This window comes from Asterias amurensis, chromosome 18, assembly GCF_032118995.1.
Source record: "Asterias amurensis chromosome 18, ASM3211899v1".
NCBI classification, from domain to species: domain Eukaryota; kingdom Metazoa; phylum Echinodermata; class Asteroidea; order Forcipulatida; family Asteriidae; genus Asterias; species Asterias amurensis.
In genome coordinates this window covers 11,313,766-11,335,919 of record NC_092665.1, presented here as the reverse complement: position 1 = coordinate 11,335,919, position 22,154 = coordinate 11,313,766, and the positions used below count along the sequence as shown (strand labels likewise).

At 38.4% G+C, this 22,154-nt stretch overlaps 1 protein-coding gene across 3 annotated transcripts; it reads left to right on the top strand.

Moving 5' to 3' along the window:
- The first annotated feature begins 1,707 nt into the window (after positions 1 to 1,707).
- On the top strand, positions 1,708 to 21,970 carry LOC139950393 (OTU domain-containing protein 3-like). 3 transcript variants are annotated; one of them, XM_071949035.1, is made up of 10 exons: positions 1,708 to 1,809; positions 3,448 to 3,564; positions 4,869 to 4,976; positions 6,920 to 7,068; positions 7,999 to 8,111; positions 9,087 to 9,203; positions 10,317 to 10,493; positions 11,065 to 11,167; positions 15,802 to 15,935; positions 18,696 to 21,969. In XM_071949035.1, exons 2-10 carry the CDS (start codon positions 3,455 to 3,457, stop codon positions 18,876 to 18,878), a joined length of 1,194 nt encoding a protein of 397 aa, XP_071805136.1. In that variant the 5' UTR covers positions 1,708 to 1,809; positions 3,448 to 3,454; the 3' UTR covers positions 18,879 to 21,969. The 3 variants fall into 3 exon arrangements, with proteins under 3 accessions (XP_071805136.1, XP_071805135.1, XP_071805134.1); XM_071949034.1 differs by having other exon boundaries at positions 1,809 to 1,813; XM_071949033.1 differs by lacking the exon at positions 1,708 to 1,809 and adding an exon at positions 1,824 to 1,979 and having other exon boundaries at positions 18,696 to 21,970.
- The last annotated feature ends 184 nt before the right edge of the window (positions 21,971 to 22,154 follow it).

Here is a 22,154-nt window from a genome sequence, read left to right as displayed (position 1 = left end):
GTAATGACTGTTTAACTAACGTAAATAATATTACTAGTAAATTAGTTGTAACATAAATTAAAATACCTTTTGTATGATACACTTCAGATGAATAAAAGTTATATAATATGAAGAACAAACTACCAAAGAAGGAAGTCTCACAGTCTTATTTATCATTATTCGTAAACTGTTTTGTTGGATCTTGGGTAAAATAGTGGAAAACAGAAGTTGTTTTTGTTTTTTTCTCCCAAGTCCATCCCTCTGTGGATAAGTTATTTTCTACCACGCCATCCCGTGAAAGAAAAAGACCCCTTATTGAACAACATTTGTGTGTTTTCAGATGCCTGATAACACAAGATTCAGGCCTGAAGTCTGTTATTATTTGATCTAGAATTCTATTTCTCCAAAATTGTGTCACTTCAGATGTAGCCGTTTCACATAATGTTTTATGTTTATTATCAGTAGGCTCCTACTTGTTAAAACAAGTAGGTTTATGCTAACAATTATTTTGAGTAATTACAAGAGTGTCAAAAATTCAACATTTTCTGCAAATGTCTGATTGGTTGCTTTGTTGAAAACAAATTCAACTTGAATTTGTGTAACAAACTGTGGCTGTCTGGCTTTTTTTTAGTATTACCAACCTCGGCTTGCCAAAATTCGAGCTGTGACTTTGTGAAAGGTCTATAGTATTTTGTTCTGATGGTTGCTGATTATTAAAAAAATAGAGTTTGTTTGAACTTCTGCTATGAATTTGCTAGTTTTTGAAAATAAACAATTCACGTTTCCAGAGAGCAGTTGGTTGTTGTTTGGCACTTTTTTTATTTTCTCTTTTAAAAAACCCGCACTGCCTCCAATTATAATCGTAACAAGGTTGTTTTACAAAAACTTTGAAGCGATTAAAAAACGGTGGATTGTATCATGGAGACTACCTCCATGATTGTATTATGTATTGGGCGATGGGACTGTAGGTTATGGTCGCTCTCGCTCGGTGTGGATCAGCCGTGTTCTTGTTACAGCGCCCTCTGTTGAAAATGTGTTTTGAAAAGCGACACAGAACGAGAAGAAGCGACGCGAGAACCAAGACTAGGTGCGATGTGAAAAAGCCGGCGGCCATATGAGCTACTCTATGGCCTCGCCATATCGGTTGGCGAAAATTGCGGGTCCTACTAAAAGCCGACAACAAGCCGACAACGCCGACAACAAGTCCAGAGCGCCGCCAACACGCCGCCAACAAGTTTTAAATACCTCAAAAATGGCAAATAAACCATATACATTTTAGAACTATGTGTGTTTTGTAGTATAAACATAAATTTAATGGAAAAACTTCACGAAAAGTGTGAATTTTTAACCAGAAAAAAAACTTAACGTTCACGGAGAACGGTCGGACGCCATCTTGGCTTAAAATCGTGTTTGGACCAGTCCATTATGATGCGGGTGAGTCAGACTTAGCAATAGAGGGCGGGCGTCATGCACTGTGCACACTGCAGTGAAGGTCTTCACATGAAGCCCGCCCTCTGTTGTTGACAAGTGCTAAATCTACCCGTATCATAATGGTCTGGTCCAAACACGGTTTTTAAGCCAAGATGGCGTCCGACCGCTTTCCGTGCAAGTGAAGTTTTTTTCTGGTTAAAAATTCACACTTTTTGTGAAGTTTTTACATTAACTTTATGTTTATATTACAGAACACATATAGTTCTAAAATGTATATAGTTTATTTGCCATTTTTGAGGTATTTAAAACGTGTTGGCGGCGTGTTGGCGGCGCTCTGGACTTGTTGTCGGCGTTGTCGGCTTGTTGTCGGCTTTTAGTAGGACCGAAAATTGCTGAGGGGCAAGTATTAAAAAGCTTTAGTTGTCACTATGGAGATAGTAACATTGAAAAAGAATCAGATTAGAGTAGAAATTGATCAGAGATTTGCATGGTTTATTTGAAAATGATTACCTTTAGCTGTCCACTTTCGTCCCCGTTTTTAATTAAGATTAAAAGGAAATGAAAACCAGGTTTGTTTTCACTTTTATTTTTTAATTACGTTCACAACGTGCTGCATCTATTTCGGGAAATTGTAATAGTGACTTTTATTACAAATTTTTTAATTATAGCCTAGTCTGTAGTGACTGAGGTTTTTTTCATTCTAGAGCTAGAATACAGGGGCGTTGTATTCCTTTTTTCGAAATTTTGACATTGACATTATCGGTCATGACCAATAATGTCAAAATTTCGAAAAAAGTAATAAAAATAATACACTACACTCAAAATCAAATACAGCGCACCAGTTACTACTGGGCCTAATTTATGGGTAGGCAGACAGGGCATTTGCTACCGCGGTTCATGTTGTTATGCACGGCGTGCACACGCATAACCTATGTGTGGGTCATCAGAAATAGAACCCTGAGAATGTTGAGCTCGACCACCCTCTGTGTCGTCTGTGGACGCGGCGTATCAATACTGCGCAATATGCGCGTATGGCAAAATTATCATCGTGTGACACGCGCGTATGGCAAAATGGCAAGATGTCAGCGCACATAGACCATTTCTAGTGTTTTCATTGGTCAATGATGATGTCATTGTATGGCAAAATTGTATGGCAAAATATTTTGCCATACACGCATTACGAAAATGGTGTGTAGGTGTCCATAAAAATGGTCTCACAACGAAACCGCACGCACAATGAGACACTCAGCGTTCTCCGGGTTCTATTTCTACAGCGCCCTCTCTTGATATTTTGCTATTCGCGATGAACCTTTATTTATGTAATCGTAACTGTATTGCCAAAATTATAACGTAGATCGAATTGATTATTTAGAATAGCATAGATGGATTGCACTTAGCGCCATTAACGGCTAGACCTCGTGACTGGGGCGACTAAGGTAGGCCCTATAAACCTACTGTGAGGAGATTAATTGCAGAATATCCTGCAACTTGGGGAAGTTTCCCTCATTAATATTAAAGACACTGGACACTATTGACAATTGTCAAAGACCAGTCTTCTCACTTGCTGTATCTCAACATACATGTATACAATAACAAACCTGTGAAAATTTGAGCTCAAAACGGTCATCAAAGTTGGGAGATAATAATGAAAGAAAAAACACCCTTGGTCACACAGTCACAGAGTTGTGTGCTTTCAGATGCTTTATTTTGAGACCTCAAGTTCTAAATCTGAGGTCTTGAAATCAAATTCGATGAAAATTACTTCTTTCTCAAAAACTACGTCACTTCAGAGGGAGCCGTTTCTCACAATATCAACCTCTCCCCATTACTCATTACCAAGTAAGGTTGTGTGCTAATAAATGTTTTAAGTAATTACCAATAGTGTCCACTGCCTTTAATACTAAAGAGCAGGCAAAATATTCAATGCTGATGTTCTCTGGCTTTTTCGCAATCAATAAAAACATAGCAAATTATTTTGAACTTAATATGAATTTTCCTCACTCAATAGTATTTCTGTTTTTGGACATTTTTGTATAGTTTTATCATGAGCAAACATGGGAACAACCGGAAGCAGTCCAAGACAACGACAGGAAGTCAAAGACAGGACCATCAAGAACGCAAACGGGATGAACGAGCAACAAGAAATGCTTACAGGTTGGCCATAGATTACAAAACTTGAGACTTTGCGTAAAAGGTCTGTATAGGCTACTTCTAGAGTCATCAAAAAGTAAAGGAATAGTTTTTGTTGCTTCAAATTAGGAATGAGAAATTATTGTGATCTGATTATAAAGAAGAATAGTTGCCATAACTGCACGGGACTACACAGAAAGGAAAGTACTTTGTGTGTATGTGTACTGTGTTGATGCATTAACTATATAACACATTATACGGCAGAGCTATTCAAAACCACAGTGGATGATATTGAATGGTCAGATAGTAGGAGGGTTGACTGTGTACTGTGTAGTTACATTCGTCACGTGATATTATATTGCACACTTGCAAAGTTTATCAATCATTCAAAACCATAGTGGATGATATTGAATGGTCAGACAGCAGGAGGGTTGACTGTGTACTGTGAAAAAACATTCACCACATGATACCGTAGTGCAGGCTGGCATAGTTTGCCTATCATTCAAAACTACTTGGGATGACATTAAATAGTCAAACAGTAGGAGGGTTGATTGTACTGAGTAGCCATGTGATATTGGCAGGCTGGCATTGTCATTCAAAACCACAGTGGATGATATTGAATGGATAAACTGTAGGAGGGTTGACTGTGCACTGTGGGATTCATAATATAATAATATAATAATATTCACCATATTGAAGGCTGACTAATTTTGCAATCATATAAAACAACAGTGGACGATATTGAATAGACAAACAGTAAGAGGGTTGACTGTGTACTGTGGGATTCAAAAGCAGTCAGACATTCACCACATGATATTCTCATGCAGGCTGGTATAGTTGGTCTTTCATTAACAAACGAATGGTCAAACTAACGAAAGGTTAAAAGGAAAAAATACCAGGAAGTTTGTTAAAGACAGTGGACACTATTGGTAATTGTTGAAGACCAGTCTTCTCACTTGGTGTGAATGGTGTATCTTAGCATACATGTATAAATTTGAGCTCAATTGGTAGTCTGAGTTGCGAGATAATAGTGAAAGAAAAAACACCCTTGTCACATGAAGTTGTGTGCTTTCAGATGCTTGATTTCGAGACCTCAAATTCTAAACTTGAGGTTCCGAAATTAAATTTGTGGAAAATTACTTCTTTCTCAAAAATTATGTCCCTTCAGAGGGAGCCGTTTCTCACAATGTCTTATACTATCGACCTCTCCCCATTACTCGTTTCCAAGTGAGGTTTTATGCTGATAATTATTTGGAGTAATTACCAATAGTGTCCACTGCCTTTAAAACCTTGTCTCTCTTTTGTCTTATTTACACCAATAACTACAGGAAGCAGCGAAAGGATGAATCTTATCTTGCAGACGATGAGAACTTTGCCAGTTTCGCAACACAGCTACAGATTGTAGGGTTGGAGCTTCGAGATATACCAGGAGATGGGTAGGTCAGAATGATAAGCATCAAGGCTCTGATTACTGTGGAATTTTGCGCTAATGGCCCACGGACTTTTGTGTTTTACAGGGGCGACATATGCGCATAATTGCAGAGGCAAGCACACGCAATGAAATTAGTTCAGTCCATTATGAAGTTGTAAGGATCTACTCAGGCATGCAACTTTTCCTCGAATCAGCTGATTCCGCTCTTTACAGGAAACTGTGTAATACCTCTTTTTTAGTGAAGTTACAGTTGTATGCCTGTCTACTTTGTCAGTCAATACATTAGTGAAGTTACATTTGCATGCCGGTCTACTTTGTCAGTCAATACATCACAGATATGCCAAGTTTGAAAAAGCTTTAAGATAGAAGTGGAAAATGGTGCTGAGCACAATCGTCTGCAAAGCAAAATGAGCATGAAACCGGTCACAAACAATGCACATAATGTGATGGCTTGTGTAACCTCTTTCTGCTCATCAAAAGATGTTGTTCTTAGCTGCCATACATTTGTACATGTTTTGACCTAAATTTCTTCAAAATGTCACTAGTAGAAAGTGATTCTTTGGACAAAGATGGACACTTCTAATAAGACCTTGGGGATCGATTTCACAATGAGCTAAGATTGACCTTAACTGTGTCAATCTTAAAGGCAGTGGACACTTTTGGTTATTACTCAAAGTAATTATTGGCATAAAACCTTACTTGGTAATGAGTAATGGGGAGAGGTCGATAGCATAAAACATTGTGAGATACGGCTCCCTCCGAACTGACGTAGTTTTTGAGAAAGAAGTACTTTTGCACAAATTTAATTTTGAGACCTCAAGTTTAGAATTTGAGGTCTTGAAGTCAAGCATCTAACTGCAAACAACTTTGTGTGATTAGGGTGTTTTCGTCTTTCATTATTATCTCGCAACTTTGATGACCGATATAGCTCAAATTTTCATAGGTTAGTTATTTTATGCATATGTTGAGATACACCAACTATGATGGCTAGTCTTTGACAATTACCAACAGTGTCCACTGCCTTTGAAGGAACATTACAGAACTGGTTTTTGCTAACAAAACAGTTGCTGGCAGTGTAACCACTTTATGTAATGAGCTATATACATAAGCTGACAAACCTGTAGAAGTTTGAGATCGATCGGTCATCTGGGTCTTGACAAAAATTGTGAAAAACTGGTTACATTTCTGCATGACAATGATGCAAAAAACAGTGAATAAAACACCCAATGAGCGATAAACTGTAAACAGAATATCAGTTTTATTTATTTCTCATCAAATATGACATTTCAGACAGAAATATTTTAAGGGATGTTTTCTACTATCATCATTTAGACCCTGTTAGTTTTATGTAAATCTGTGATCTTCACTATTTTTTTTCTTTGCCAAGAAAAGTGTGATGTCACAATTGTCAGTTTGTCAGTTTATTTCCACAGTATCAAAATCACAATCAATATCAAATCAAGTTGGAAATTAAGAAATAAGTAGTTGTTTGACAACTCTTATCTTGAGATGAATCTTATAAGTGCTTTGAAATTCTTGCATCTTAAAAGGCAGTGGACACTATTGGTAATATTGTCAAAGACAAGCCTTCACAGTTGGTGTATCACAATTATTTGCATGAAATAACTAACCTGTGAAAATTTGAGCTCAATCGGTCATCAAAGTTGCGAGATAATGAAAGAAGAAAACACCCTTGTCACACAAAGTTGTGTGTGTTTAGATGGTTTATTTCGAGACCTCAAGTTCTAAATCTGAGGTCTCGAAATTAAATTCGTGAAAAATTACTTCTTTCTCAAAAACTATGGCACATCAGAGGGAGCTGTTTCTTACAATGTTTTATACCATTAACTTCTCCCCATAAGAAAGGTTTTATGCTTATAATTATTTTGAGTAATTACCAATAGTGTCCACTGCCTTTAACTGTACTAATCTCATTGTTGTGACTAGGAACTGTTTGTTTCGCGCCTTGGGAGATCAGCTGGATGGCCATGGACGCAACCATTTGAAGCACAGGGGGGAAACGGTCCGGTATATTCTCGATCACAGAGGGGACTTTGAACCATTTGTTGAGGATGATGTGCCTTTTGACAAACACAGTAAGACTTGTATTCTTTTTGAAATGATTCAAATGTAGGGTCAACATTTGGTTTTCGTCAACGTAATGCTGATACATTGGCAAATTTACAAACAAAGATACAACAAACGTCACCTGTGAAAATCTCAGCTGAATACAAGTACTACTTGCTGAGAAAACACTGTCATAGTATTTTCGCATGATCGTCAAATCGATCCACGTTTAGCGAGATGACAGCGGGCCGGTACAAACCGAATCTCTGGCCCCAGCATTCGCAAATGCAATTTCTGAAAAATATGAAAAACTATTCATGCATGAATCGTCTCTCAGATTCAGATATTTGTATTGACCTCAAATCAACGGAGAATAAATATTTCACAGGATGCTTGCTACGTTTACCATGTTTATAAGAAGTATGCTTTCGGATATAATTTTTTTACAATTTTCTTTAGATAAGTACGGAAGTATGACCTTTCATCGTTTCTTTCTTTGTAAATAATTTAATAAATGATACACTTGATTGACTGAAAGGCACTGGACACTATTGGTTATTACTCGAAATGATTGTTAGCATAAAAACTTACTTGGTAAACGAGCATAAAACATTATGAGAAACGGCTGCCTCTGAAGTAATTTAGTTTTTGAGAACGCGGTCATTTCTTTCTCAAATATTAAAATACTTCAGGCCTGAAGCATTTTCTTAGGCATCTGAAAGCACACAAATTCGAGCAACAATGGTTTTCTTTCTTTCATTAATTAGTCTCTTGCGACTTTGATGACCAATTGAGCTCAAATTTTCACAGATTTGTTATTGTACGCATATGTTGGGATACACCAAGTGAGAAGACTGGTCTTTGACAATTACCAAAGGTGTCCAGTGCCTTTAATGATAGCATAGAATGCTGAATCCTTGTATGGTAAATACTCCCAACTCTTCCCTATTTGTTTGCAGTTGAGAATCTAGCCAAGTCTGGTACCTACGCCGGCAATGACAGCATTGTTGCATTTGCACGTCGGCATGGCCTGAATGTTGTTATCCACCAGTTGAATGCACCAGACTGGAGAGTGAGTGAGTCAAGAAACTCTTGTATGAAGCCGTATTCCGATTGGCGGCTACGGCTACGACTGTTTCTAAGTGTGTTGCTAAGGAAGTCCTATACTTTAACACATGGTGATGCTGTGATCCAGCCGTAGCCATAGCCCCCTAATGTGATTCTGCATAATGTGTTAGTGTTGAGGCAAAACCTCAGACCAGCATGTGAAATACTCTTCAATCTGTGGACGATGACTAGAGCAAGCTGGTCGAAACCTTGTTTACCTAGGGCTTTTGTTCCATCCAAAGGAAAAAGGAATAATGGTTAAGTGTCTTGCTTAAGGACACAAGTGTCATGACTGGGACTCAAACCCACACTCTGCTGATCAGAAGCACCAGAGGTTGAGACCAGTGTTCTTGATCCGATCGGTCACAAGACGCCTTCAAAAAGTTGTGTGACCTTTGATACTGCAGGCCAAGCTTACAATTGCACCAAACACTTGGGTGGTAAAGGAACACGGTGCCATGGATTGGGCGAGGTGGTCAATGAAAAGCGTTTGAAACCGTTTGTTTTAAAATGCATATTGTTAGAAAGATGCTTTAAAAGTAGAATACACACAAAGTTGCATAGTTTTCCTTTTAAATGGTAACAGTAGTTTTCCTTTTAAATGGTAAACTAACACAGTACTGCTTTTGTAGGGTCAAATTTGTGACTCCACAAAATGGCGGACGGTGTTAGTTTGGAAAGTAAAAGGAAAACCACGCAAATTTGAGGCATATTTGTGTGGATCATTATATTCTACTTTTAAAACATCTTTCGAATCATACACATTTTTATAACAAACAGTTTCAAATGATTTTCATAGACCAAATTGCCCGATCCAAAGCAATTTGTCCCTTTAAGTTACCATGGAGTTGGGAGTTTTGGAAGGTATGGGAGGGTCTCCTAGCTGAAGAAATAAAGAGGATTTGGGTTAACGTGTTTTGTGTTTAACCTCTATCCACAGATATCAGGAAACGATCGCCCAGGTACCAGGGAGCTACACTTAGCTTACCATAATGGCGATCATTATTCCAGTATACGCAAATATGGTGACAAATTACAAGAGCCAACAAAGTTTAAGGTAATTGTATTAACTTTCGTCAGGTCTGCACCTCCCGTGTTTACAATAACAGTGGCATTGTATATTCCATGGCATTTCAAAGCAGGCTGTATACACAGGCATGCAACTCTTCCGCGTTTCCGCGGAATTCCGCATTTTAAAAATTTTTTTAAACGTGAAAAAAAAATAAAAAAATATATGCCTGGCAACAACAGTGTACAACTACAATCATGTAAAATAAGCCTAGTACATGCTAACAATGCACTAAGAGCATAATAAACCTCAACATTTTCCAGGGTACCATTGTGGGTATCATGTCCCGCGGTGTTTCGGCTGCCTTGCTCCGCACTTGCGTTGTGCCTTTGAAAATGTTCCTCTTTTTTTTCAATGGGCAGTTGCATACATTTTGTTGAAATATTTACTGGAGTGGGATTTGAATGTGTCAGCTATCTCTAGCCCTGATGTTTGTGGTCTCACTATTTTGTCAATATCGTTCAGGGGGTCAGTCAGAAGCCATTCAAGCTTGATTGTTTGGGTATTTGTTGTTGGTTTGTTTGCTTTTTTTTGCGCTTGTTTACCCGTCTCATTTTGATCTTTATCTGTTTTTTATATGCATTGTTTTATTATTTCATTGTTATACCATATAAATACTTTCTATCTTTGTTTGGCTTTGTTCAAGGTATCCCAGCCTACAAGCTTTTGCTTTTAATGGGTCATGCCTCCATACAGTTTCAGTTTTGTAAAATCAAATTGTTTATTTATGTATATGTATTTATGAAAATAAATGTTGTTGATTGATTGATTGATTGATTGAACTGCCGTTGATCCAGGGAAGTCGCCCAAGTTAACAACATAGCCCAAGAAAAAGCAGGAGAGAGATCACCTTAAGGCGATGCAACTTTTTATTGCAAATGTCAAGCAATAAACCAAATGGGAAATTGACTGGGAAAACTTTAAATAATTTTGAGTTGAACCAATGAAAATGTACTAAAACAGGAATTGAACCTGCAACCTCGGAATAAACATGCAGAGGATCTACCATCAAACCCACGACAAATTAAACCCAAGACTGTTCTGTATTGAAATATTTGTTTTTCAGGCCTCGCTCTTTTCATACATGTTTTTGTTTTTCAGTCCTCAGACCCAAGCAAACTTGCAGCTGCTGGAAAAAAGGCCAAATCAAAAGGCAGCGATGGCTTCTCAACTAATGGCGCATCATCATATGATGTCACAGGTGCAGGGGGTGTGCCTTCTGAAAACATGAATATTGATGAGATGGTAATACAGATTATGGATGCTACAGGATGTCAGGTACGTAATACAATTTACTGGAAGGGTCGTGGCCGAGTGGTTAAGAGCACCCAATTCATACTCTAGTGTTTCTGATCAGCAGAGTGTGAGTTCGAGTCACAATTGTGACACAAGAGTGTTCCAATCGTGACACTTGTGTCCCTACACAAGACAGTTAACCACTGCTTCGTCCCTCGGATGGGACTTCGTCCCTCGGATGGGACGGATGCCGTTGGTCGTGTATGTTGTGTAACGCACGTAAAAGAACACAGTGCACTTATCGCAATGAGAAGGGATTCGCCCCGGTGTTCCTGGTTTGATAGGCAGCATATTGCACCACACCACCTTGTAAACAAAAGAAGTGGTTCTGAGAAGAACCAGAGGTGAGATAAGTTGAACGAAGTGGTGGTTCTGAGAAGAACCAGGGGTGAAATAAGTCAAAAGAAGTGGTGCAGGGGTGAGATGAGTCTCCACTTTTTGAGCAACATCTTCAGAAGAAAACAATTCAGATGATATTGAATGGCCAAGATAGTCGGAGGATTAATAAAGAGATTTTCCTTTCTGATTCTCTTTATGTTTTGATTCAATCCAGGATGCGTGTCTGGTCAGCGATACCTTAGAAGATTATCATTATGATGTCGAATCTACGATTGAGTTTATTATGCAGATGGATCAGGCACAGTCTCCATCTTATGGTGAGAATCTTTTGTAATAACATCCCTTAAAGCCATTATACACTTTCGGTACAATAAAATAAAAAACGTTCACAGATTTACAAATAATTACTGGGTTTACTGACGGTAATGGTGAAAGAGTTCTCTTGAACTATTATTTCATGAAATGCTTTACTTTTTGAGAAAACATTAAAACAATATCAATTCTCGATAGCGAGAACTACACATTTATTTTGAACACATGTCATGACATGAGGAAACGTGCGGAAACAAGGGTGGGTTTTCCCGTTATTTTCTCTCCACTCCAATGACCGATTGAGCCTAAATTTTCACAGGTTTGTTATCTTATATAGAAGTTGTGATACACGAAGTGTGGGCCTTGGAAAATACTGTTTACCGAAAGTGTCCAATGGCTTAAAGGAACTGATGGACACTATTGGTAATTACTCAAAATAATTATCAGAATAAAACCTAACTTGGTAACGAGTAATGGGGAGAGGTTGATGGGATAAAACATTGTGAGAAACGGCTTCCTCTAAAGCGACATTGTTTTCGAGAAAGAAGTAATTTTCCACAAATTTGATTTCGAGACCTCAAGTTTAGAATTTGAGGTCTCGAAATCAAGCATCTGAAAGCACACAACTTTGTGTGACAAGGGTGTTTTTTTTATTTCATTCATACTTAGCCACTTCGACGACCAATTGAGCTCAAATTTTCAGAGGTTTGTTATTTTATATGTTTAGACACACCAAGTGAGAAGACTGGTCTTTGACAATTACCAATAGTGTCCACTGTCTTTAAAGGTACTGATGGACACTATTGGTAATTGTCTAAGACCAGTCTTCTCACTTGGTGTATCTCAACATATGCATAAAATAACAAACCTGTGAAAATTTGAGCTCAATTGGTCGTCGGAGTTGCAAGATACACATGTCGGAGTTGCAAGAACTACATGTATGAAAGGAAAAAAAACACCCTTGTCACACAAACTTGTGTGCTTTAAGATGCTTGATTTTCAAGACCTCAAATTCTAAATCTGAGGTCTCGAAATCAAATTCGTGGATAATTACTTCTTTCTCGAAAACTACATTACTTCAGAGGGAGCCATTTCTCACAATGTTTTAGACTATCAACCTCTCCCCATTACTCGTTACCAAGAAAGGTGTTATGCTAATAATTATTTTGAGTAATTACCAATAGTGTCCACTGCCTTTAAAGGTACTGGTGGACACAAGTGGTAATTACTCAAAATAATTGTTAGAATAAAAAGTTACTTTGTAACAAGTAATGGAGAGCTGTTGATAGTATAAAACATTGTGAGAAACGGCTCCCTCTGAAGTAGCTTAGTTTTCGAGAAAGAAGTCATTTTTTTATTTTTTTTATTTTGAGGTCCCGAAATCAAGCATCTGAAAACACACAACTTGGTGTGATAAGGTTTTTTTTCTTACATTATTATCTCGCAACTTCGACAACCAATTAAGATCAAATTTTTACAGATTTGTTATTTTGTGCATACATTGAGATACACCACGTGAGAAGACTGTCTTTGACAATTACCAAAAGTGTCCAGTGTCTTTAAGCAGCATCACCACCGGCATTTCAGCTTTCTCCTGAAGTTGAGCAAAGTACATACTGTTTAAAACATTGAGACCAAACTGGCTCTTTAAAAAAAGATTTGTTACATGGTTGTACCTGCAAGGTGACCATTTTTTATAGTTTATTCTTACCCTTCACTTTCGTCCCTTAACCCTAACCGAACTAACCCCAACCAATCAGAGTCACCGACAGTCCCTCCTTATCCTTCAGCAACCCTCTGACTCATCCAGATTCATCTACTCAGTCTTGATCCCTCATCCTTACACCCAAACACAACAGAAGCACCTGGTTCCTCGGCGTTTCAAACAGTGAACTCTGCTCATCTTCAGGAGAAAGCAAGACGAGCAGAGTTCACAGTTCGAAACGTCAAGACCAAACCAGCTCTTTTCAGAGCGAACACTCTTCCATAAGAGAATAATGACTGGGTTGTACCCACAAGTTTATTATTATTTAGGTGTTCGGGCCAACAGCCCGAAACACCTCTTATTTTTGTTCGGTTTTTTTTTTTTATTGATACTTCTTCTTCTTCTTCTTCTTCTTCTTCTTCTTCTTCTTCTTCTTCTGTACGTCCCTTGTCCCCCTACAAAAACATCTTTCCAAACATCGTATGAACTTGAAACTTCACACATAATTAGATATTTATTAGGAGAAGAAACCGTGTGAGTTACGTCATGATGACGTCATCAATTCTTGAGTTATGAATATTCAAAGTTTATTAATTAAAAAAATCATAACTTTTGATCTACATGAGGGATTTTTACAATCGAAACATCATCGGAATCGTCATTGAAAACTCCGTAAACGCCTCACAGACATGACCCCATTTTGATGTTGTCTTCCGGCTCAAAAGAGAGGTTGAAAATTTCAAAATTCACGTCTAAAGAACAACGTAAATCCCCATTGGTATGTGCATAAACATTGCACGTAGGCATACACACAACGTGTAGTGTATTAGCGGTGCAGCAGAGCACGCTCCAGTGATCATCCATTCGGCGATTGTCCGCTAAAAAAATCACACTTCCCAAGCACATATAAAGTTGAAACTTCACACATAGTCAGATATGTATAAGGAGAAGAAACCGTTTGAGTTATGTCACGATGACGTCATCAATTCTTGAGTTATGAATTTTCAAAGTTTATTATTTCAAAAAATCATAACTTTTGATCTACATGATGGGTTGTTACAATCGACACATCATCGGAAAGTTCGTTAAAAACTCCGTAAATGCCTCGCAGACGTGATCCCATTTTGAGCTCGTCTTCTGGTTCAAAATCGAGTTTGAAAGTTCACAATTTCTTGTATAAAGAACTACGAAATTTCCCCATTGGTTGTGCGTAACACTTGTGGCGTACACGTGTAGTGTATAAGGCATAATTTATTTGGTGGCATGCTGCCAAGTTTGTTGTACTCTGTGCCATAGCGTGATATGCATAGAGCTATATAGCTATGCAGAACGCTGCGAAAACGATTTCATTTCAATCTTCAGCGTCAAATTGTTCAAATGTTACCCTTCTGATGGCTTAGTGGTCAATGTAGAATTGAAGACGAAGTTTCGCTGAGATGGCCACCTACTTCAGTGATTAATGGGACTTTTAATTATGTGAGAAAACAACAGTACAAAATGACGAACATTGGTCATGTTTTGGTTAAACACCGAGAAGAATAGAGACGTTACATCGATCGACCATTCCCCCGGGTGAAGGGCGTTTTGGGCCCACGGAATTCACGTCAGTATTACGATATCTATTACTTCTTGAACTTAGCATAATCATCAACTGTTTTGATTATTTGTTAAAACAACTATCCAAGTTATTTTGAGTTAAATATTTTGAAGAAAAAAAATCTCTGAAATAACATAAGCCCTTTCAAACTTTCTCTAGTAGGAAAGGACGTTACGTAAACTAATCTATTTCTACCTCCATGCACAGACATGGATGTTACAATACAAAACATTCAAAGAAAACAGAATGGTTAAAGCATAAGGCCCAAGCAATTAGGAGTGGTCTTGCTAAAATAAACTGCCGGATTAAACAAAACTTTAGTACAAACAAATCAATAAAACAATCCAGATTTTCATCTTATTCTTCTCTTCGTCCCTTGTCCTCGAACAAAAGCACACTTCCCAAACTCGTATGAACTTGAAACTTCGCACATAGTTAGATATGCATTAGGAGTGGAATAATGTGTTAGTTAGGTCATGATGATGTCATCCATTCTTGAGTAATAAAAATTCAAATTATTATTTCAAAAAATCATTATTTTTGATTCACGTTTTTTTTTTTTTACTTCTTTTTAAAAATATTATCAATAGAGCGCGAAAAAGCTTCAGGAAGAATAGTCTTCGTTCAAGGCGGTTAAAACATACATGCCCCTTACAGTCTTTTCTTCAGTCGTCAGTCAATATTTCCTAAGTTCATATTTCCTAAACTACATAAGCTATTTTGACAATCTGTACATCAAATGAAAGGGCTTTACGTACTTGACAGAAATGGATATGTTGGTGAACTTTCGTTGACCTTTTGACCTGTTTAAACGGGAAGTGACTGTGAAATGATTTGAAAGGGCGTGGTTTATTGTCTTTTAGGTCGAAAAAACATCCTTTGATGCTTTACCATCACACCATACAAGTATTACCGATGACATCACCAAACATACACTTTTACTAGATGACGTAATCATGTGGTTTTGACAGTTTTTGTAATTTGAATCATTTATTACAAATCTTGAGAACAAAGCAAGGTGTAATATTTGTTTTTTAATCCAGGCTTTTACTCCCGGAAACCGAACACCTTGAGTTTGTTCACAAACTCTCAATCTCTAGTTATAGTTTATTTTTATCCTTCACACCATTCAAAGCTTCAAACATCGGTTATGAACTTTTTTATTGTCATGCTGAGTGCGCCGTAGCTCCTTGTAAACCCTTATAAGGGGCGACATAATTGAACTCATCACTGCAATAACCTTTCTTTCTGTAAGTTTGTATATAATACTCAGTGCCTTGAGTACCTTGTTTGGTAGATACCTGCGCTATATAAGACTTTGTTATTATATGCCACAGATTGTGCGGGTGCTTCAGAGAACGGCATTTGGTCGTCTGGAGGGACCGGGGCTCGTATCTTTGGTGCAGTCCTTGATGAAGGAGACACCAAGAAGACGCAACCCAACAGGACTCCAGGAAGAGGCAGAGGAAGAGTAAGACAAACATTTATACTCTTAAGCCGGGCTCATACTTCCTGCGAATGCTTTGTGCGAAGAGAATTTCACTGCGTCACAAAGGGAAAGGGAGCGCGTACCGATTGTTACGACACCAGAATTCGCTTCGCATTCGCAGGAAGTATGAACCTAGCTCATTGTTGGCCTCGGGTAATAACAATAATAATAACATACAATTTATAAGGCCCATAGTATCTGGAACAGAACCATTCAAAGGCGCCGGGTGCTAACAAGCTGACAAATTGAACAGATGAGTCTTGAGGTTACGTTTGAATGTTGACAGATCTGGTGTGCCCCTCGGCTTGTCTGGCATAGACCACACATTGTTGTTTCACCCATCTAGGAAATCAAGGGCTACCTTAGGTGATCGGGCATTTTTATACGCCGCTCCAAATCTGTGGAACAATCTCCCACCTTGCATTGGACAGTCTGCTTCACTTAGTGTATTTAAATCTAAGTTAAAAACCCATTTGTTTACTTCACCCATTTAATTCATTCTTACTCTGTTTGTGTATTTTGTTTTTTCTCTGCATTTTTTGTATTCCTCTAAATGCGCAGTAGAGTATATTTATATAGGTCACTGCACAATATTAATCTCCGTACTATTATTTATCACGATACTTTCGTTTGTAGATCCAACAAATTTATCTGTGCAGGGGACTGCTAGATTACTTCAAAAGAAATTGTACAAAAATAGCAGTCCTGGGCTTCCAATTTAATAGCCCACAGCACTTGTAAAATATTTATACCCATATAATTGTTTGCCTGGTGGTGTGTCATGTCGTGGCCGAGGGGTCTAGTTCACCGGACCGAAGCTCTGGGAGAGTAAAGCCCCTTTCACACGAGAGCAATTTAGCAAGGGTGCCTTGCTAAATTGTAGCATGGTTGTAAGATTTTACAAAATGCACCTCGTGTGAAAGGACAATAATTTTTGGAGTGTCCAGGGTCCCTTGTCAAATCTTGTCCAACATTGCTTCATTTTGTCGGAGGTCCGGACCTACGACAAAATCTTACACTAGCGGAAGTTTTGACCAAGGACGTGGGCTACATCATCGTGTGAAAGGAACCTTTGTTTATTGAATGACGTCCTAGGTGGAAAAAGCCCATACAGCGCATGCTATTGCGGGTGCTATCTTGTCCAACTAAGGTGATCAAGATTACCAGTTCGTCATACCACTCTCATGTCGCACATTGGTTGTTAGTTTTTTTAACTTTGCAGTGTGAAAGCTCACAAAATCAGTCACGCATGGTGATAACAAATAAACAATCCACGCTGGTAAATTTTGTAGCAAGGGACCATGGCTACATTTTGGCCGTGTGAAAAGGGCTTTTGGCATACATTTACACATGCATACCGCTTGTAAAATATTTATACCCTTATTACTGTCTGCCTGGTGGTGTGTCGTGGTTGAGCGGTCTATAGTTCACCCAAAGAGTTATACATGTATATAAGAACTAGAGGGCGCACTGGCCTATATACGCGCTCCCGCATGCGCGCAGGTGGCAATTTTCTAAGTTGACAAAACTGGCATCTCACAGCGAGTTTTTGTTGAACAAACAGCATCGTGTGAGCGTTCAATAAAAAAAACCTCAAACATGTATATCATATTCAACGCGCGTGCAGAATGACGCGCTTGTCATCTTGTGGTCCCGTGGCGTTTGTGCACGAAGCATAACTCGTGCGCTCTCTAGTTCTTATATAAAATTATAACTCTATGAGTTCACCGGACCCAAGCTCTGGTGTTATCAGTTTGATACCCTGCCATGACACCTGTGCCCTTTAGCAAGGCATCATAATTGCTTTGTGAAAAGTTGGGAAGGTAGTGCATTCTGCTTTACGTGCCAGGCTTCTAGGAGATGTCACCCATGACTACATTCCTACAGACTGTGAAGGGGTTAATCCTGTTTCAGCCCCATGAGTAGGGGGCTTCGCAACCTCGTTCCAAGGGGTGATCGATCTCACCGCGCAATTTTTTCCCAGCATACCGTGCTCCATCATAATCTAGCACATTTTAAAGAGCGCCTGTAATCAATCCTTTCTACGCGCACACGTATGTCTTTCATCTTAAAGAATGTTGTTGTTTTTGTTTTTAAAAATGTGTCTGTGCCATAAAAAACGCGGGCGTTATCAACATGCAAATATCTTAAAACTACGTGTGTGCGCACTTTACATCTAACGCATTACAAATTTCATGGGCCAATCGGCGTTGTTTCTCAATACATCCCTTCCAGGGGTTAGTGACGAGAGGTATCGATACGATGCGCTGCCCATGGTAGTGTGGCTGGGAGCATCGTGTCCCTGGTGGCAGTTTATTCGGGTCATGAGCCCAAATCAGTTAAGTGATGATCCAGCATTGTGATTTTAGGTAATCTCTCGTGAAGAGCAAATTGAAAAAAGAAACAGGTGTGTGAGTTCCAGCTATCTACCCAATTCACCTTCATCATCATCAGAATAATCTTGGATGCCCCACTTTGGTGGCCAATGTCACTGTGCGTTATTCAGTGAAATGCGCATTTTAGGCGACGCGGCGTTTACCTATGGTTTATCTATTGCCCACCAAAATGGTGAGCTAGCACAGTCGCCGCTTGGAACGTGTGAGCAAGGGGTCAATACCAGGATATTTTCATTTGCAGACCCATAAAAAATTTCTTTGTCCAGGATTGAAAGATAGCTTCAAAGTAAAATTAAAGCGTAGCACTTGTTGTGTTGATTGATACTGGATGTCTTCATCTCTATAGGGTCAAAGGGCAGTAAACAGCCGCGTCGTGAAACAGCAGAAGAAAGCCGAGAAGAAGGAACGCCAAACGGAGAGACACAAACAGAAACTATTAGGGATCGACACGGAGAGTCCGGAACCAGACGACGATGCACAGAGTACCGTCTCCGTGCCCATTGGTCAAATGGGAGCATTGTCTATATAAATACCGTACAGTGAACTGTACAAAATCAAAGTTAAATTCTTAAAAGTTATTATTAAATTAATATGCAACCCATAAACCTTGTTCAGCAGAGTACAAGAAAAAATAATATTGGGGAAAAAAGGATAAGGATAATGACACACAGTGCTCCTGTACATGTGTTGGTAAAGACTCTTTCCTTTTGCATTTTGCAAATTTATATGGATGGGATTCGAACCAGCAACCTTCAGATTTATGTGCTTGTATCACAGGGAATTTAGTCCGCCGATATGTGTGTCCTCCATACAGTTAGTCTTTAGCCTGAACATCTGACGAGGCTCGTGAAAACGCTAGATACCAGCCTGACTGGATGCTGCCAGATGTCCCTTTGATGTTGCATTCATTTCAAGCGGAGAATCGCAGTCGCCCCACACATACATTTGTACATGTTCACATAATACATAGTGAGTAAAACAACACTACATGAAGTACATAAAATTATGCATACAATGCATGTAGACGATCGAAAGTGGAAGCTGACAGATATGGAAAGCTTATGTCACGGTACGTTTAGCCAATAAAATCATTGGACCTGCAGGAACAGTGCCTGTCTTTATCACGGGGGACCATTCTAGTATGGCTGAAGTATTAATTCTGCAAATAATAATACACGGTTTTTATATAGCGCTTTTTCACGGGGTGTCTCAAAGCGCTACCGACATTATTATCCCTGGTCACTGGGCCTTGAATCATTCCTTAAACCATCTCAGCTCCCTGGGGAGTATACAGCCTGTGCAACAATTATATGCGCTACATGGCTAAACCAATCATAAGAACCATCTCTGCCCTCACAGGTACCCATTTACCCCTGGGTGGAGAGAAGCAATTATAGTTAAGTGTCTTGCTCAGGGACACAAGTGTCACGACCTGGATTCAAACCCACACTCTGCTGAACAGAAGCATCAGAGCTTGAATTCGGTGCTCTTATCCACTCGGCCACGACACCCCACAAATGCAAAGGGGCATTTCCATTTGAAAATCTGGAAGTCTGTGTGGAAATGGTTAGAGGGGCACCAGCATGACCAAGGTCAAGACCAGGGCAACAGAGATGGTCTTTCTGGCCCTGAGCATGCAAGAAATTTGATAACATTTACAAGGTTTTTGGCCCCATTTCTCCTTTTAATGTTCTTTGTCATACAAAATTATACAATATACAAAATATTTGAGTTATTATTACTGTTGTTTCATATATTATTGCTATGATTATTTTTAGGACCAATTTTATGGAGCAGCTTTAGCACAAAAAGTAGCTTAGCACAACAAAATTATGCTTACCAAAATAATATTAACAGTCAAATTATCAACTGATGACTGATTTCCTGCTCATTTCTGCTTAGCAGACAATTTGCTTAAGCAGCTCGATGAAATTGAGCAAATCATCAGTTTCTCTTAATTAACTAATCGTAGGCCTGAAGATACATGTGCAGTGAAAATGGTTACAAAAAATGTCAGTACCAGTAGTAGATGTGGGAGGAAAGCCCATGCCATCAGGTTAGGGCTGAAAACACAATCTCACCGTTTGTCAATTTTTTAATTTTTTATTTGGACTAGACAATTTATGCATTTTCTTTTAAAAGGGGAAAAGCTTTTGAAGTGCAAGTGCAAATATTTCTTAAAATGACTGGTACACTAAATTAAAAAACATGTGGCTTTCCACTGGAATCATAAAAACTAATACAACATGTACTGTGTAAAATAGACTAAACAAAGTAAATTTTGGATCAAGTATTTACATGATCTTGATAATATTATTTACATGCATACCCCTTTTTCATTTTTAAAAATGTCAACAAGGGTTTTAAAAGTTAATACCAATGACTTTTAATAGAATGATTTTGACCAAATAAAACTTATGATTTAAAATAGGCTAACGGTGCAGCATCGTCATTTTCTGTTCTTGACACAATTATTTTTGTAAATTAAGAATGATGGATAGTTTCTTTTTCCCTCAACACCACAGTGGATGATAATGCCAAACAAACGGATGATTGAATATGCACTCTTGTATAACATCATACTGAAGGCTTGTATTTAAAGCCAGTGGACACTATTGGTAATTGTCAAAGACCAGTCTTCTCAATTTATGTATCTCAACATATGCATAAAATAACAAACCTGTGAAAATTTGAACGCGATCGATCGTCGGAGTTGCGAGATAACTATGAAAGAAAAAAACACCCTTGTCACACGAAGTTATGTGCTTTCAGATGCTTGATTTTGAGACCTCAAGTTCTAAACTTGAGGTCTCAAAATCAAATTCGTGGAAAATTACTTCTTTCACGAAAACTACGTCACTTCAGAGGGAGTCGTTTCTCACAATGTTTTATACTATCAACCTCTCCCCAATACTCGTGACCAAGTAAGGTTTTATGCTAATAATTATTTTGAGTAATCACCAATAGTGTGCACTGCCTTTAAAACCACAGCCCAGTTGGATTATATTGAATGGACAGACAGTAGGAATGTCAAAGCGTAAACAGCAATTACTAAAAAGTGAATGCTGCATTCTCAAACCAACAAGATGCATTGCACCAGAGAGTGAAAACAAGTCCACTAAGGGGCCATTCAGAAATATCCATGGTTAAAAATGCTTATTTTTTTTGTGCTAAATTGTGTAGGTATGTCAAAAGAAATTACTGAAAAATGGAATTTGGTTTTCATTTTTACATTTGCGCTATTTCAAATTATGATATCAGATTAAAAGGGTTTATATGAAGTTCCTATTTCTGAATCAAAATTGACAATAGTGTAAAGAAGTCACAGAAAATAGTCGCAGAAAATTAGCCAACCCTCAATAAATTTGTGAACTAAGAACTAACCCAGAACCGGCATGAAACGGCAGTGGTCCACCCTTGAGATGTATGACTAAAAGATTACAACTCAAGCGATACATGTACAGCAAGCAACTCATATTGTTTTACTATTCCCTTCATCTTATACTTTGAATATAATAAGCACAGTGTACCACTATGTCTTAGTCGGGAGTCTTGCTACACTAAGCAAGTCAAACACTTCACACACTGTCTCCCTATCATGAGCTTTTTATTCTTGCTTAAAGGAACACGTTGCCTTGGATCGGTCAAGTTGGTCTTTGAAAAGCGTTTGTATCATTTGTTATAAAATCACCAAAATTACCAACTCGACCGATCCAAGGCAACGTGTTCCTTTAAAGCCATTGGACCCTTTCGGTACAGAAAACAAAAAAAAAAGTTCACAGATTTACAAATAATTTACAGGGTT